Source organism: Megascapheus bottae, chromosome 9, assembly GCF_031878675.1.
Source record: "Megascapheus bottae isolate mThoBot1 chromosome 9, mThoBot2.hap1, whole genome shotgun sequence".
Lineage (NCBI taxonomy): Eukaryota > Metazoa > Chordata > Mammalia > Rodentia > Geomyidae > Megascapheus > Megascapheus bottae.
Window position 1 is genome coordinate 62,996,546 of NC_143517.1, and position 13,302 is coordinate 63,009,847.

General features: G+C 44.3%; 1 protein-coding gene across 4 annotated transcripts in view; it reads right to left on the bottom strand.

Annotated features, from left to right (window-relative positions):
• The window catches only part of Zfat (zinc finger and AT-hook domain containing), a 156,531-nt gene that overhangs the window by 102,357 nt on the left and 40,872 nt on the right, over positions 1-13,302 (bottom strand). For all 4 annotated transcript variants that reach the window (XM_090339445.1, XM_090339446.1, XM_090339447.1 and 1 more), the window contains exons 4-5: positions 7,845-8,033; positions 5,633-5,783 (exon numbers count right to left, since the gene is read on the bottom strand). In XM_090339445.1, coding sequence (XP_090195571.1) covers positions 5,633-5,783; positions 7,845-8,033 — 340 coding nt within the window. The remainder of the gene's footprint in view (positions 1-5,632; positions 5,784-7,844; positions 8,034-13,302) is intronic.

Sequence of the window (13,302 nt, forward strand, 5' to 3'; positions counted from 1 at the left end):
GCGTCCTGTGTCTGAAATAAACAAGTGACTGTCACCTAAGTACATGAGCACATATCAAGGTCAAGAATCAGCAGAAAGACCAAAGAAGCAAATGAGACTTCCTCACTGGCCAGATCTGCTCTCTCTGGACAGTGTATTCAGGGAAAGGACCTGTGGCATACTGGTAATAACCGAGTGCTAATAATTAGACACCACTTAGAGGTGCACCAACCACAGCTGTGAAGTCTACATTTATGTGGCCAGCCATGCAACTATCTCTTTAAATTAGAAAAATTTAATGGCTTACAGTCCATAGATACCAGAGGGTGCAACTCACATGACAGAATTAAAATATTCAAATCTGAAATCAGTACTATGGCTGCATGCTAAGCCTAAGGCTTATTTAAGGAAAGCAATTTGGATCTTTCCCAAATGACAAAGATATCCAGAAGGTGACAGATTTTATTGGTATAAAGAACATGAAGAAAGAAGCCCTGGATTCATAACATTAATTAAATAAACAAATCACAGTATGTCCTCCTCTACTCCAAGCTATAAATGGTCCTAGGAGAACCGTTTGCTCTATGTTTTTGGATTATTAGACAAATACCTTGTGGAGTCCCGAGTGCTCTGCCTCTGGTGGAAGGTACTGGATTGACTAACAATGTTAAGCACTCTACATGTGATGCGATCCACAACCACCAGGAACCCAGGCACACAGTAGTGATGTAATGCCCACACCACCTCTTCTAAATTACTTTCCTCCAAGTCCCTTCCTCAGTGAGAGAGCCACTCTAGAAAACACTTTACAAGGGCAGACTCCATACTGCATTTATCTCCTCCCTGGGATCTATATGAAAGGAGGAGATGTTTAAATAAAGGTATTCACTGCTCCATTTTCATAATAGTTTTAAGAACAGCAAGCTGCCTGAAGGTCACAACATAAGCAATAGCTTACGTACACATTAGTTTATGTTTTTATTCATTCATTCATTTGTTCATCTGTTCACTCATTTACTTCATTCATCCAGAAAAGGGTTCTAGCCGCCGAGGATATAAAAGAAATCAGAAACAAATTCAATTCTTGCTCTCTGAAGTTCACAAAGGTCAAGAGGATGAAGACCATCCGGTCCTAGATGGGAAGGAAAAGGCAGGATGCTCTAAGAGCCCAGGTGAGGCAGAATAACCTGATTTAAGGGAGAGCACAGACCTCCAGATGAACAGGACACAAAGAATGAGGAGTTAGCTCATAAAGGGGGAGAAAGGCATCCAGGAGAGATCAAAGGAGTGAAAGGGCCCAGCTTGCTGGCTGAAGTGGCTGGAGGGAAAGAAGTAGGGAACACAGGGGCTCCAAGCTCTGAGGAGCAGGTCCAGTCTATCAAAGCCCCTGCTAGTTTAGTAGTACAGTGAAGCCTTCAAAGGTATCACTTAGGAGTATTTTTTTTTTTTTTTTGCCAGTCCTGGGCTTTGTGCTCAGGGCCTGAGCACTATCCTTGGGCTTTCTCAAGGCTAGAACTCTACAACTTGAGCCATAGCACCACTTCTGGCTTTTTTTTTTTCTATGAGGTATTGAACCCAGGTCTTCGTGCATGCTGGGCAAGCACTCTACCACTAGACCAAATTCCTGATCCCACTTAGGAGTATTACACTACCTCCTAGCAGTAACAGCCTGCATGGGTAGAGGGATGTTATTTGACTAAGTTTTCAAAGTGAGATACAAAATCACTGATAAAATACAAAGTCAATTTTATAACATGAATGAGGTGCTAAAAAAAAATGGTCAGAAGGAAACACGTTACAAAGTATTAACAGTCTTTCAATAAATCGGACTGCAAATTATTTTTTCCTTAGCTTTGTGAACTCCCCCAAAATTCTATGTAAGTCTGTATGGTACTTGGTACTTGACATAAGAGAATATATATATATATATATATATATATATATTCTATATATCTTATAGGTTTTTATAGATATATAACCTCAAAGCCCTAATTTGAATTTTACAAGGCAAAATCTCATGCAAAAAGTCTTTGTATAATTTAATAATACTATCAATGCATGACGGCAAGAATATTGTCTAGATTCATTGATTAGGTGTTGAGTATATGTATGTGTAACTGGATTAGCATTTAGCAGAATCCCACCCTAGCAGACTTGAAATATCATGAAGGTAATTAGCAAAAGTCTACAAATCAACCTGAACCTCCACAGAGAATGATCATGAGATTTAATTCTATTATAGCTGCATGAAAGGAATAAGTGTGTTTATGACTTCTTCGGTAAATTCACTTGTTCACATTTTCAAGAGCAAAAGACCGAGACTACAAGTCAGTGAGGCACACCTCACTGCCCAGTCACAGAGCTGACTAGGTGCATAAAGCTCCTCTCTATCTATCAACCAGTTAGACAATCTCACACGCACATAAGAGATGGTCAGCGGACTGAATACCTTGTGTGGGTGCAGTAGTGTGCATTCATCAGGACAGGGGCTGGGTCAGACAGACTCTGACATGTCACCAGAGCCCAGTTCATTAAGCCAAACAGGGGCCTGGAGTGTAGGCCCAACCCACTCCATGGTCTACTCAGAACACCTCATTTCCCCTCTCCTGGAAACACAGCAAACCTGCTGGCTGCTCCCTGCTGGGAGGAATGTTCTCAGGGCCCCTGGAACACAGCATGTCCAGGAAGGGCACCCTGAGGAGCTGCAGAGAACACTACTTCACCACAGTGCAGGGAGGGAGGCCTCTCAAGAGTTGACCAAAGCTGCCTGTATGAAACAATTTCATGTCTAGCAAGTTTCCCCTCAGGAGGTCTTGAAGAATGGGAAGATGGATGATCAAAAACATTAATCACAGCTGGTGTGGTAGCTCATGCCTGTAATCCTAGCTACTCAGGAAGCTGAAATCTGAGGATCTTGGTTCAAAGTCAGCCCAGGCAATACAAAGCCAAGAGATTTATCTCCAATTCATCACTGGAAAACAAGAAGTGGGACTGTGGCTCAAGGGTAGGGTGGTAGCCTTGAGCTAAAGAGCTCAGGGACAGTGCCCAGGCTGAATTCAAGCCCCATGACCCACAAAAACAAAAGAAAACATTAATCACTGCACTGCCATTCAAGAATTCGCTATTTAGGGCTGGGTACAATCGGACCTACACAACAGGCAGCGATCAAGAGGATTTCAGTTCAAGGCTAACCTACAAAAAAAAAAAAAATCCTGAAATCCCATCTCCAACAAGGTGGGTATACTAGTGGGTACCCATCACCCCAGCTACATAGGACAAGAAGGAGGAGTGCACTCCAGGATACTCTGGGACAATCATAAGACTCCATCTGAAAAATAACTTAAGTTATGAAAATAACTAGTCATCTAAACTACTATAAACTCACATAATAATCACAGACATTTTAATATACCTTAAAAGTGAAAAGTTTCTAAGGTGCGAAGTTGAAAACAGTATGTTTGGTAATTAGTGTTTGACAAAAACAAGAGTAATTTTTGTTAGTATATAATGAAAATGTCTAGATGTATACAAACCAAACTATCATTAGAAATTAAATCTAAACACAGGAAGTATGAGTTACAGTAATTCCCATTATATGGGAGGTCTGAACTTCCTATAACATGCTTGTGTTACTTTTGAAAGGAGGTAAGAGAGATTTCTTTTAATTGTAATGTGTATAACACAGAAATCAAGCCACGTTTACACCTTCTGTTGTTTGCTTAAATTACAAGGCTCCATTTAGAAAGACAAAGGAGTCACACGTTTTCTCCACATGTGGAAGTTAGACCTAAAGGATTAACACATACCAAAATAAATACATACTGGATCATATATACCCTATAGAGAAAGGGAGAACATTGCATGCAATTGTGGGTCAGGGTGGAAAGATTAGAACACAGGATACAGGACAAGAGGATGTTAGAGTATGAGCAATATCCAATCCCATCCTATCTGCATAGGAAGATGGCACGTGAAACTCACTGAAAGGCTGAACAGCAGAGGGAGAAGGGGAACGGAAAATAAAGGCATAAGTCTGATTGAAGAATAATGCATGTGTGTATCCACATGCCTCTGAACAATTTAATGTGTATTTTTTAAATGAATGACAGGTCCTCTTCAGGGGTGAGGACCAGTGGAAGGGGAGACAGAGAGCTAGAGTGAAGTACTTTCCAAATTCATATATGAGAACAGAACAATGGAGGATGAATCACAAAGGCACAATAGCTATACGAATAGGATCATACAAAATGATTCTTATCAAAATGAACTCCAAGGGGCCGGGAGTTTGGCTTAGTGGTAGAGTGCTTGCCTAGCATGCATGAAGAGCTGGGTTCGATTCCTCAGTACCACATACACAGAAAAAGCCAGGAAGTGGTGCTGTGGCTCAAGTGGTAGAGAGCTAGCCTTGAGGAAAGCCCAAGGACAGTTCCCAGGCCCTGAATTCAGTCCCGAGGACTGGCAAGAACAAGAACAAAAACAAAAAACCAAAACAAAATGAAGTCCAAGAAATGGAACAACAGGTTTTTAATTTTACTTTTGATGGAGTTTTTTTTGTTGTTGTTGTTTTTTTTGTCCCCTTTTGTTGCTGTCTAATTTCTGTACCTTCTGTTTTAAATGTAAGTTTATCTGTTGGGGGGAAACACAGATGGTGGGACAAAGAGGGAACTAATTCAGCAGTGATACTCACTAGACCCTATGTCTTGCGGAGGAAAGGGTTTTGGAGGAAAAAAAAAACTGGGAGAAAATAAAGGAAGAGTTGACACTGTTCAAAAAAGAATGTACTCATCACCAGACTATGTAACTGCAATCCCTCGTACATCATCTTTACAATAAAAACAAATAAATAAACCAAACAAATAAACCAAAATAAGGGGGATGAGGAAGAAAGATGAGGGGCTGAATGTAACCAAGGTACATGACAAGCATATGTGGAAATGTCATAAATATAGATTTCCTTATACAACTAATATATTCTACTAAGAATTTTTTAATTCTATGGCTCTTATAGTCTAATAACTTCAAGTCTATAATATTTACATAGTCTGTGATAAAATATAATCAAAAGCAACATTCCTGTTTTAATACATTGGTGATTACACTTAATTCTAAATGTAATATTACTCAAAACTTTTAACTGAAATTCATTTCCAATTGCCAAAGAATTTGATGATTCAAAAAAAAAAAAGTAGGTTGTGCTACTCAGGTTGAAACCTGAGGACTGTGGTTCAAAGCCAGCTCAGGAAAAAAGAAAAGCCTGTGGAACTCTTAACTACCAATTAACTACCACAAAGCCAGAAGTGGAGCTATGATTCAAGTGGTGAAGTATTAGCCTTGAGCAAAAAAGGTCAAGGATAGTGCCCTGGCCCTGTGCCCAAACCCCAGGACAGGACAGTCACAACAACAACCAAATAAATAAATAAATACATGAAAATAAAACGCTCTCCTTCCTTAAGCCAAGGGACGCTCACTTTCCCAAGTTCTTCTGCCTCCCGGGGTGGCACTGCCCTAAGGCACGAGGCAGGCGAATGCTCCATTCTGTGGAGCTGGCACTCTTCACAAGCAAGCCCACGGGCAGGGTCCACACAGACAAGTGCTGCGCAGAGCTCTTCCTGGCTCAGCCCGGGCTGGGGCCTTGCACAGCAGCACAACTTACCTGCTGGACTTCATTGGCTGCTCGTACGGGGTCTGCTGAATGGCGTACTCCTGGTACCCTCTTCTCTGCACCAGATCAGCCGTGCTGGTCTCAGGATTTGCTGCCCCATTCTCAGGTGGCCCAGCCTCCACTGGAATGATCTTGGTAGCACCTGGGAGTGACACAGCGTACTGCTTACAAAGAGACCCTGGCCCTGGCCCTGGCCCCATCCCAACAGAGGCGGCGGGGCATGTGGAGTGTCTTACTGCAGAACCCCTTTGATCGTTTTTTGTTTTTTTTTTGGTTTGTGTTTTTGTTTTTTCTTGCCAGTCCTGGGCCTGGGCTCAGGGCATGAACACTGCCCTTGGGTTTTCTCAAGGCTATAGCTCTACCACTTGAGCCACAGCACCACTCTGGCTTTTTTCTATGTATGCACCGAGGAATGGAACATTTAATGTGCGTGTGTGTGCATGTGCACGCCTGGGGGCAAGCTGTCTAATCACCTGTGCAAATAGTCCCTGGAGGTAAATTTTACTTGATGAATTTAGGAAACACACACGCATACATTACTTGCCACGCTCTACATGCGGCCACACGTATTAAACTTTAGGTAAATATCCAGCTGCATCAAAGCAGGCTGGAGAAGAACACACCATAAAAAGACTTGTGAGCCAGCTAGGTCCAGGTCCAACTGGGCTCTGGTGCTCACACCTCTGACCTTAGGTTAAAAAAAATAATAAACAAACAAACAAATAACAAAACCCTAAAAATCCTCCTAGGTCAGTGCTACTGTAGTTTTATGGTGTGACATGATCCATGACCTTCTACAGAAGCAGGCATCCCGTGTGTGTGTATGTGTGTATGTGTGTGTGTGTGTGTGTGTGTGTGTGTGTGTGTGTGTGTGTGCTTTACAATGTTTTATAATGGAGGTTGCAACCTACTCTTGTTTCTAAAATAGCACAGGAAAGTAATTATGCTTTCATTCACAGAGAAATCTCAAAACACCACTACTAATTTTTGAGAAAAAATGAAATTTTCTTTAGCCAGCATTGAGAACAGGAAACTCTCTCTGGGGAGTTTTAGTTTCTAGTGTACTACTTACTTCTCTGAAGTAGAATGGAGCTGATAAAGGGACTTTCCAGTAAGTTCTCGTTGTCTAATTTTATATGGTCTCTTCTCTACTGATACACAGTGATAAGTACAAGAGGAAATTTATCCGAGGTTTTCACTTTAAATACCATTAGCATCAAAAACAAATGCTTAAAAGTAGAATGGGTTTGTTTGGGTTTGGATTATTTTGGCTGTATTAGAGCTTGAATTCAAGGTTTTATGCTTGTTTTACTTACTGACCTGACTGGTACTCTACCATCTGAGCTTGCTTTTAGCCCAGACTTTATTTTGCCAGTCCTTGGGCTTGAACTCTGAGCCTAAGCACTGTGTTTGGGCTTTCTCAAGGCTAGAGTTCTACCGCTTGAGCCATAGTACCACTTCTGGCTTTTTCTATGTATGTGGTACCGAGGAATCAAACCCTGGTGTTCATGCATGCTAGACGGGCACTCTACTACTAGGCCAAAGACCCATCCCCTAGCCCAGCCTTTTGATGGTTATTGTAGAAGTAGGTAAGTCTTAAGAAGTTTTCTGCCCCAGCTGGTCTCAAACCATGAACCTTTAGATCTCAGCCTCCTGAGAAGTTGGGGTTATAGGTGTAAGCTAGAAGCATTCAGCTGGTAGACTCATATACTTGGTAGACTGTTCTTAAACCCTATACTTGATCTTTTAATTGTGACAAATACAATTCTGAATAAATAGAAAAAATGATTATACTTTGAAATCTACTCTTATAAACTGCTTATAGGCTGACCCAACCAAGAGATTTTTTTTTTAAGTATAATATATCTGCTGGTTCTCTGATAGAACAACAAACACAGACTGAACCTTATTAAAAGTATAAGAAGAAGTCAGGCAGGGTTTTGGTGGTCTGGGCGGGTCTTCTGACGAGGCCACCTCTGGGCAGTGGACATGCAGCGGGGACACAGTAAGGAGGCTCAGGATGGGCTCCTGAGCAGCAGTGTGGGCTCAGGTCACCATGGCCTGGCCTACTCCCCTGGCCCAGGACCCACAGCAGCTCCACAGGGCAAAGCCTGCCATCACCCTAAATTTATGGGTGACTGACGGAAAGCCACGCCCTGGACACTGCCAGGCCAGCGGCCATCACTTCCCCTGCAGTGGTCACCTGGAATGGCTTCGTGGGCAGTTAAGACCACGCTGATAATGGGCTTCTTGGCTCCTGAGAGCTGCGCTGCCTCCTTGCCTGAGGCAATCTTCTGGATCTTCTCAGTTTTCTGGGCCCGGGGTCTTTTCGGAGCTTTTTCTCGATCATCTTCCTTACACTTCTTTTCTAGGTCAAGGTCTGACTCATTGCCTGGGGGGAAATGTGAAGATGCATAAACCAAGGTGTAGAGTTAGTGCACAAACCTAGAAGGCAGGTGTGCCACTTGCTCCCTGGCTCACAGTGTACCACTGCTGGCTTCTAGTACAATGCATGTCCACTGCACCCTGTCCAGATACCACCAGGCACCGGGAACACACTGCCCAGCCAATCCGTCATGGTCCCTGGTCTTGTTGTCATGAAGCCTGGCAGACTAGACTAGGATGAATAATGACACAGCAGGAAAGATGCGGGTACAAGAAAGAAAGCACTCATTTACTCAACTCACTCTTCTCAATGCCTTCTCTAGCCAGGCACGGCGGCTATAAACCATGAAAAGGAGAGAGAGCGCGCCCTGGCATCCCAGTCAAGACAAAACGGCAGATCCATCATTCTGACTAAAGTAGAATGTGTGCAGGTGCAAGACACCATGATGAAACTCCTAAGAATTCACACCCACTTTTCACAAAAAGAGAACTAGGAAGTTCATATGAATATAACGTAATATACTTCTCAAAATGAACCCTAAAATAAGGGAACAAGAGACCTTACTTCTTAAATTTTTAGCTTTTAGTGTTTATTTTTGATGATTCTGTCTTCTTTTCCTTATGTATGGTGTATTCAAGTGCATGTCTGCAGAAGGCTGGGAGAGGGAACAAAACTTGAAGGAAAAGGGAGTGAACAAGTGCAGCAGTACAGCTTATTGGACACTGCTGAGAATGAACTACACAACTTCTGGGTGGAGGCAGGAGGAAGGGGCTGAGAGAGAGGCAGGGGACAGAAAGGAAATGTACTCATCACCTGACTCATGTAATTATAATCCCCAGGACATCACCTCTATAACAAAATAAATTCATTTCAAAAAAAAAGAATATTCAGAGTTAAAAAAAAAAGTAGTAAGTTGAACCTGTTTTTTTGTACAAGGCTTGAACGTGGGCCTGAGCACTGTCTCTGAGCTTTTGTGCTCAAGATTACTGATCTACCAGTTTGAGCCACAGCTCTAATTCAGGATTTCCGTGGATTAATAGGAAGTAAGAATCTCGTGGACTTTCCTGCCTGGGCTGGGTTTGAACCACAGTTTTCAAATCTCATCCTCTTGGGTAAGTAGGATTACAGGCATGTGCCATCAGGGCCCAGCTAGGAAGTTAGAACATCTCCTGCCTGGTGGGGCTAAACGTGCCTGGCCATCAGGCTGAGGGGTCATGAAGAACACAGAATAAATGCTATACATTTCCTAAGAGAGAAGTAAACAGATGGAAGAAAGGGAAGGGAGTTTTCTTTCTTAGGATCATAATCTCAAAGTCTGAAATAACCCTAAGAAGTACTTCACCCATAGCAGAAGTACAGGAAGCAACTCCTCATAACTCTGTATCAGATAGCAGAGAGTTAGGAACTGAGGGGCAGGAAGAAGGGGGATGGGAAAGCCCTGGAATGCGGGGCTATCCGCTGGGAACCAGGCTGCAACAGGATGAAACCAGAGGAATCAAGTCTTCAGAGGTGACAGGCCTAGTACTCAAGTCAGCCTCCAGCCAGCCAAACAAGTAAACACATAAAAAGCAGGCAGAGAAGGATGAATCTTTAGGAGGACATGCTGGCTGAAGGAAAGCTCTCTCCAGATGAGGCAGGGAAAACACTTGGCAACTGAGGCAGAGTTAAGAAGACAAGCGTTCTCATTAGTGGTTTTACAAATGAGCGTGGCTCACATCATCCTACTGTCTAGTGTGTGGATATAGTTGCTGGACAAGAGCTCTACCACTTGAGCCAGGCTCAGCTACAAGTTCTTAATTGACTGGAAAAGGTCTTTAGTCACATAATTAGTACATCAAGGCGGAAATAAAAGAAAAATTAATGAGTCCATGCATCACTCAGAACTCAGACTGCACTCCACTCAAGACTGCACACCTTGAGTCGGAAGCCAGTATTTCCTTGCAGCATATGACCCCCAGAAAGCCACAGAACTGGGCACAGCAAGACTGCTGGCAGAGCCTATATTTTTGGAGTTTGATATGCATTCTGCCTCACAGCAGTTTTTGCTTTATTTTATTTTTTAGTGGCAATAACAAAAAAAAAACATTTCCAAAGGTCTACAAACTGCCCGAGTTGTAGAAATCTTTTTGTAGCCTAGATATTGGGTGATACACACATAAATAACTATAGCAGGATATATTGGATGCTATAAAAAGGTAGAACACCATCTCGCAAAATTTTTTTGCTTTTAAAATGATGCCTCACCATGGGATGCAATTCAAATGAATTCAGCATGGGATGCAATTCAATATGTGAGTGATGTGCCAGGAATAAATATGCTCACATAAAAAAGGACCTGAGAATTTGAGTTTACCATGAGCTTAACCCGGTTAACAACCAGACTCAACAGAAGACAAGCTCATACCCAGCAGTGGATGGGGTTCATGAGAAGTGCCTGGAGAGGTCGTACACGCTGCATAAGAGGAGTGGCGTCCAGCTTCCACCTGGAGCATCCCGTGTTAGCAACACTGCAGAACTGGGTACAGTGCACAGGAGGAGTGGATGGCAGCAGATAAGAGGCCTGGAAGCAACGCTAGATTACAAAGCAGTGAAGAGATCGGAGTTGGTCCAAGTGGAGAAGACTGGATAAGCGTCATCTCTCACTCTATTACAGCAGCTGTGCCTCCTCCTGGCTGCTCTGGGGTACACACTGCTGGTATCGCAACTCCTGCCCCTGCTCCAAGGCAAGTTCACTTCCTCTGCAGGAGCTGTGAATGCTGCTGCAACCACCCTGGCCAGTGGGGCTGGGGAGAGGGGGTCCAGGGATTAAGATTGCCCTTGGGAATTGCTGGGGTCACTGTCTGAAGCAAGTGTCGGCCACAATAAGAGGCATGCACGAAGCCCTGGTCCAACTCCTGGGTCTCAGATACATAGGAAAGGCCAAAAGTGGTGCTGTGACTCAAGTGGTAGAGTGTTAGCCTTGAAAAGCCCAAAGGCAGTGTCCAGGCCCTTGAGTCCAAGCCCTGGGACTGGCAAGAAAGAAAAAGAAAGAAGTGCATGCCAGGCTTGCTGTGCACGCTGGTCAGCCCGCTCTAGACAGCCTGAGCCTGACTCCAGCCAGCCACGTGGATGCCTGTCTTCATCCTCACCCTTGACCAGCCCATAGGGTGCACAGTGCACCTCTGAGAAAGCAGGGGGGGGACAGAAAGGAGAAAGATTTTAAGAACAGCCTTGTGGGCAGTTGTGGGCTCCCTTCCTTTTGAACGCTCAAGTGCCTGCTCCCCCATGTCCTAGCTCTGTGTCAACTCCCCAGCATCCTCAGTTGACCACCTCTGTACTTTTTAAAGCTGACTTTTCCTCCTCTGAAATGCATCCTGGGCTTAGGCTGGAATCAGACTGGCAGGTGCTTTTCTGAGTACGGGGCGGTTCTCCAGCTCATATGTACCAGGGCTCATGTGTATCAGTAGGGTGTTTTTGTAACAGTCTCCAGTTTTCTCTGAGTTATGAGCTTTTTAAACATTTCCACTTTTTTCCTTGGCTAATGCCTACATCTCCCCCCACCCCACCTGTCCCAGCTGCCTTTGGTTTTGAAAATGCAATCACTCTATAATGGGTTTTCTCCTCTCTCTTGAGCAGCACATGGTTGCTGGATTTAGCCCTGCTGTGAGCACGGTGCAAATGGACCAGAGCCCAGCACCAGGCCTGCTAATGGAGAAGAAGAAAGGAGCCGTGGGCAAACACCACACTGCTGTCAGGAAGAGGCTAGGGGTGGGGACAATTATACCACGTGGACACAGATAATGGGACTCTAGGCAACTGATGAATCTCCAGAAAACACAAATAAAGAAATGGACTTGAACTGTTTGCTTTAAGAACGGCAGGACTTCTCTGAAAGCCTTTGGCGCACAACCTGTCAGTGCTGCCTTCTCTCCCTTCTGGAAACTCTTAGACTACATCCCTGAAGGTTATTCAAGCCACACGACACTTCCACAACCATTGTCACTCTGCTGTGGCAGCAGGCCCTGATGGGTTCTCATTGCAAAAATCATGAGGCCCAGATGAAATTAAGCCTGCAGTCAGAGCCGCCCCTCCACTTCTCTGGTGGTCCATAATTACGGGCAGGGCATCTTGGGTTTCTACTGTGTGCTCTTAGCGCAATTCTGTCTAGAGCAAGAGCTCCAGCTCTCCACAAAGAGAAAAGCCAGAAACTTCTATTTCCACATTCTTACAGTAAATGAAACTTTCTCCTGCAGAGGAAATCCATCACTTACTTCCATCTAAAATAACTTGCCTGACTAGGTTTTGAAGGTTTCCAACATCCCTCACATTAAAAATAAATAAATATTATCAGGTAGTACCTAGCATTACTTACTGTTAAGATTAGCAGTAACAGAGCAACATGCTTACAAATAGTCTGCATTTTAATCTAGATTTAGGGACTCATAAGCACTGGAATAAAATGGGGTGTTGGGGATCTAATGAAGTATGGGTTTCTAACTGCTGGCTTCAGGCCGTTACTACCCAACCAGCTCAAGGGAGCATTGCCTACACTAATGCAAACTACTCCCAAGACAGGAATCCCATTACCACACTCAGTCTCCATGGTGACAAGCTTAGACACAAGCAGACCTGCCCAACACAACCTGAATGTATACATGAGCCTGTGCATTGCCAGTAGCCAGGGCAGGAGACCTGAACAGCACTGCCTCCTCCTGGCTATGCTGACCAATGCCACGGCCATGAGCTTTACAGGAAGCATGCACACAGAGGAGTGCCTTGCAGACACGTGTCCTAGGTGACCTGACCCAACCCTGCACTGTATGCCAATGTAGCTACAGGGACTGATAGTCCTGGGGGAAGGTGGGGGGTCTGGCTTCCCTGCTTCCCATCCCAGCCTGCCCTTTCTCCAGTCTCTCCAACCTCTCTTTTCAGTACTTGCCAATGCACTGTGGCACTGCCTGCAGAATAAGGCTGCAGGGTATACCCTGCAGACATTTAGGTGGCTGATTTAATGGGCTAGGGTCTCAGTGTGCCAGCATTCCAGATCCCTTTGGAGCTGGGAGAGCAGGATCTAAGAATGAATCTTGTAGCCTGCACTCCCCGCTACCTCATCCCAGGGTATGTCTGCAGCTGGACCCATGTGGGAACATTCACTCCACCTCTGGAGCTGACCTCCCTACTTGACACTGCTGGAACCCAAGACAAATGAACCTGCTGGCCCCAGGCCCCTGGCTCACTGCCAGCTACATGTGACAAGGAAGAACCACGTAAATTCCACGTCTGAGCTCACATGCTT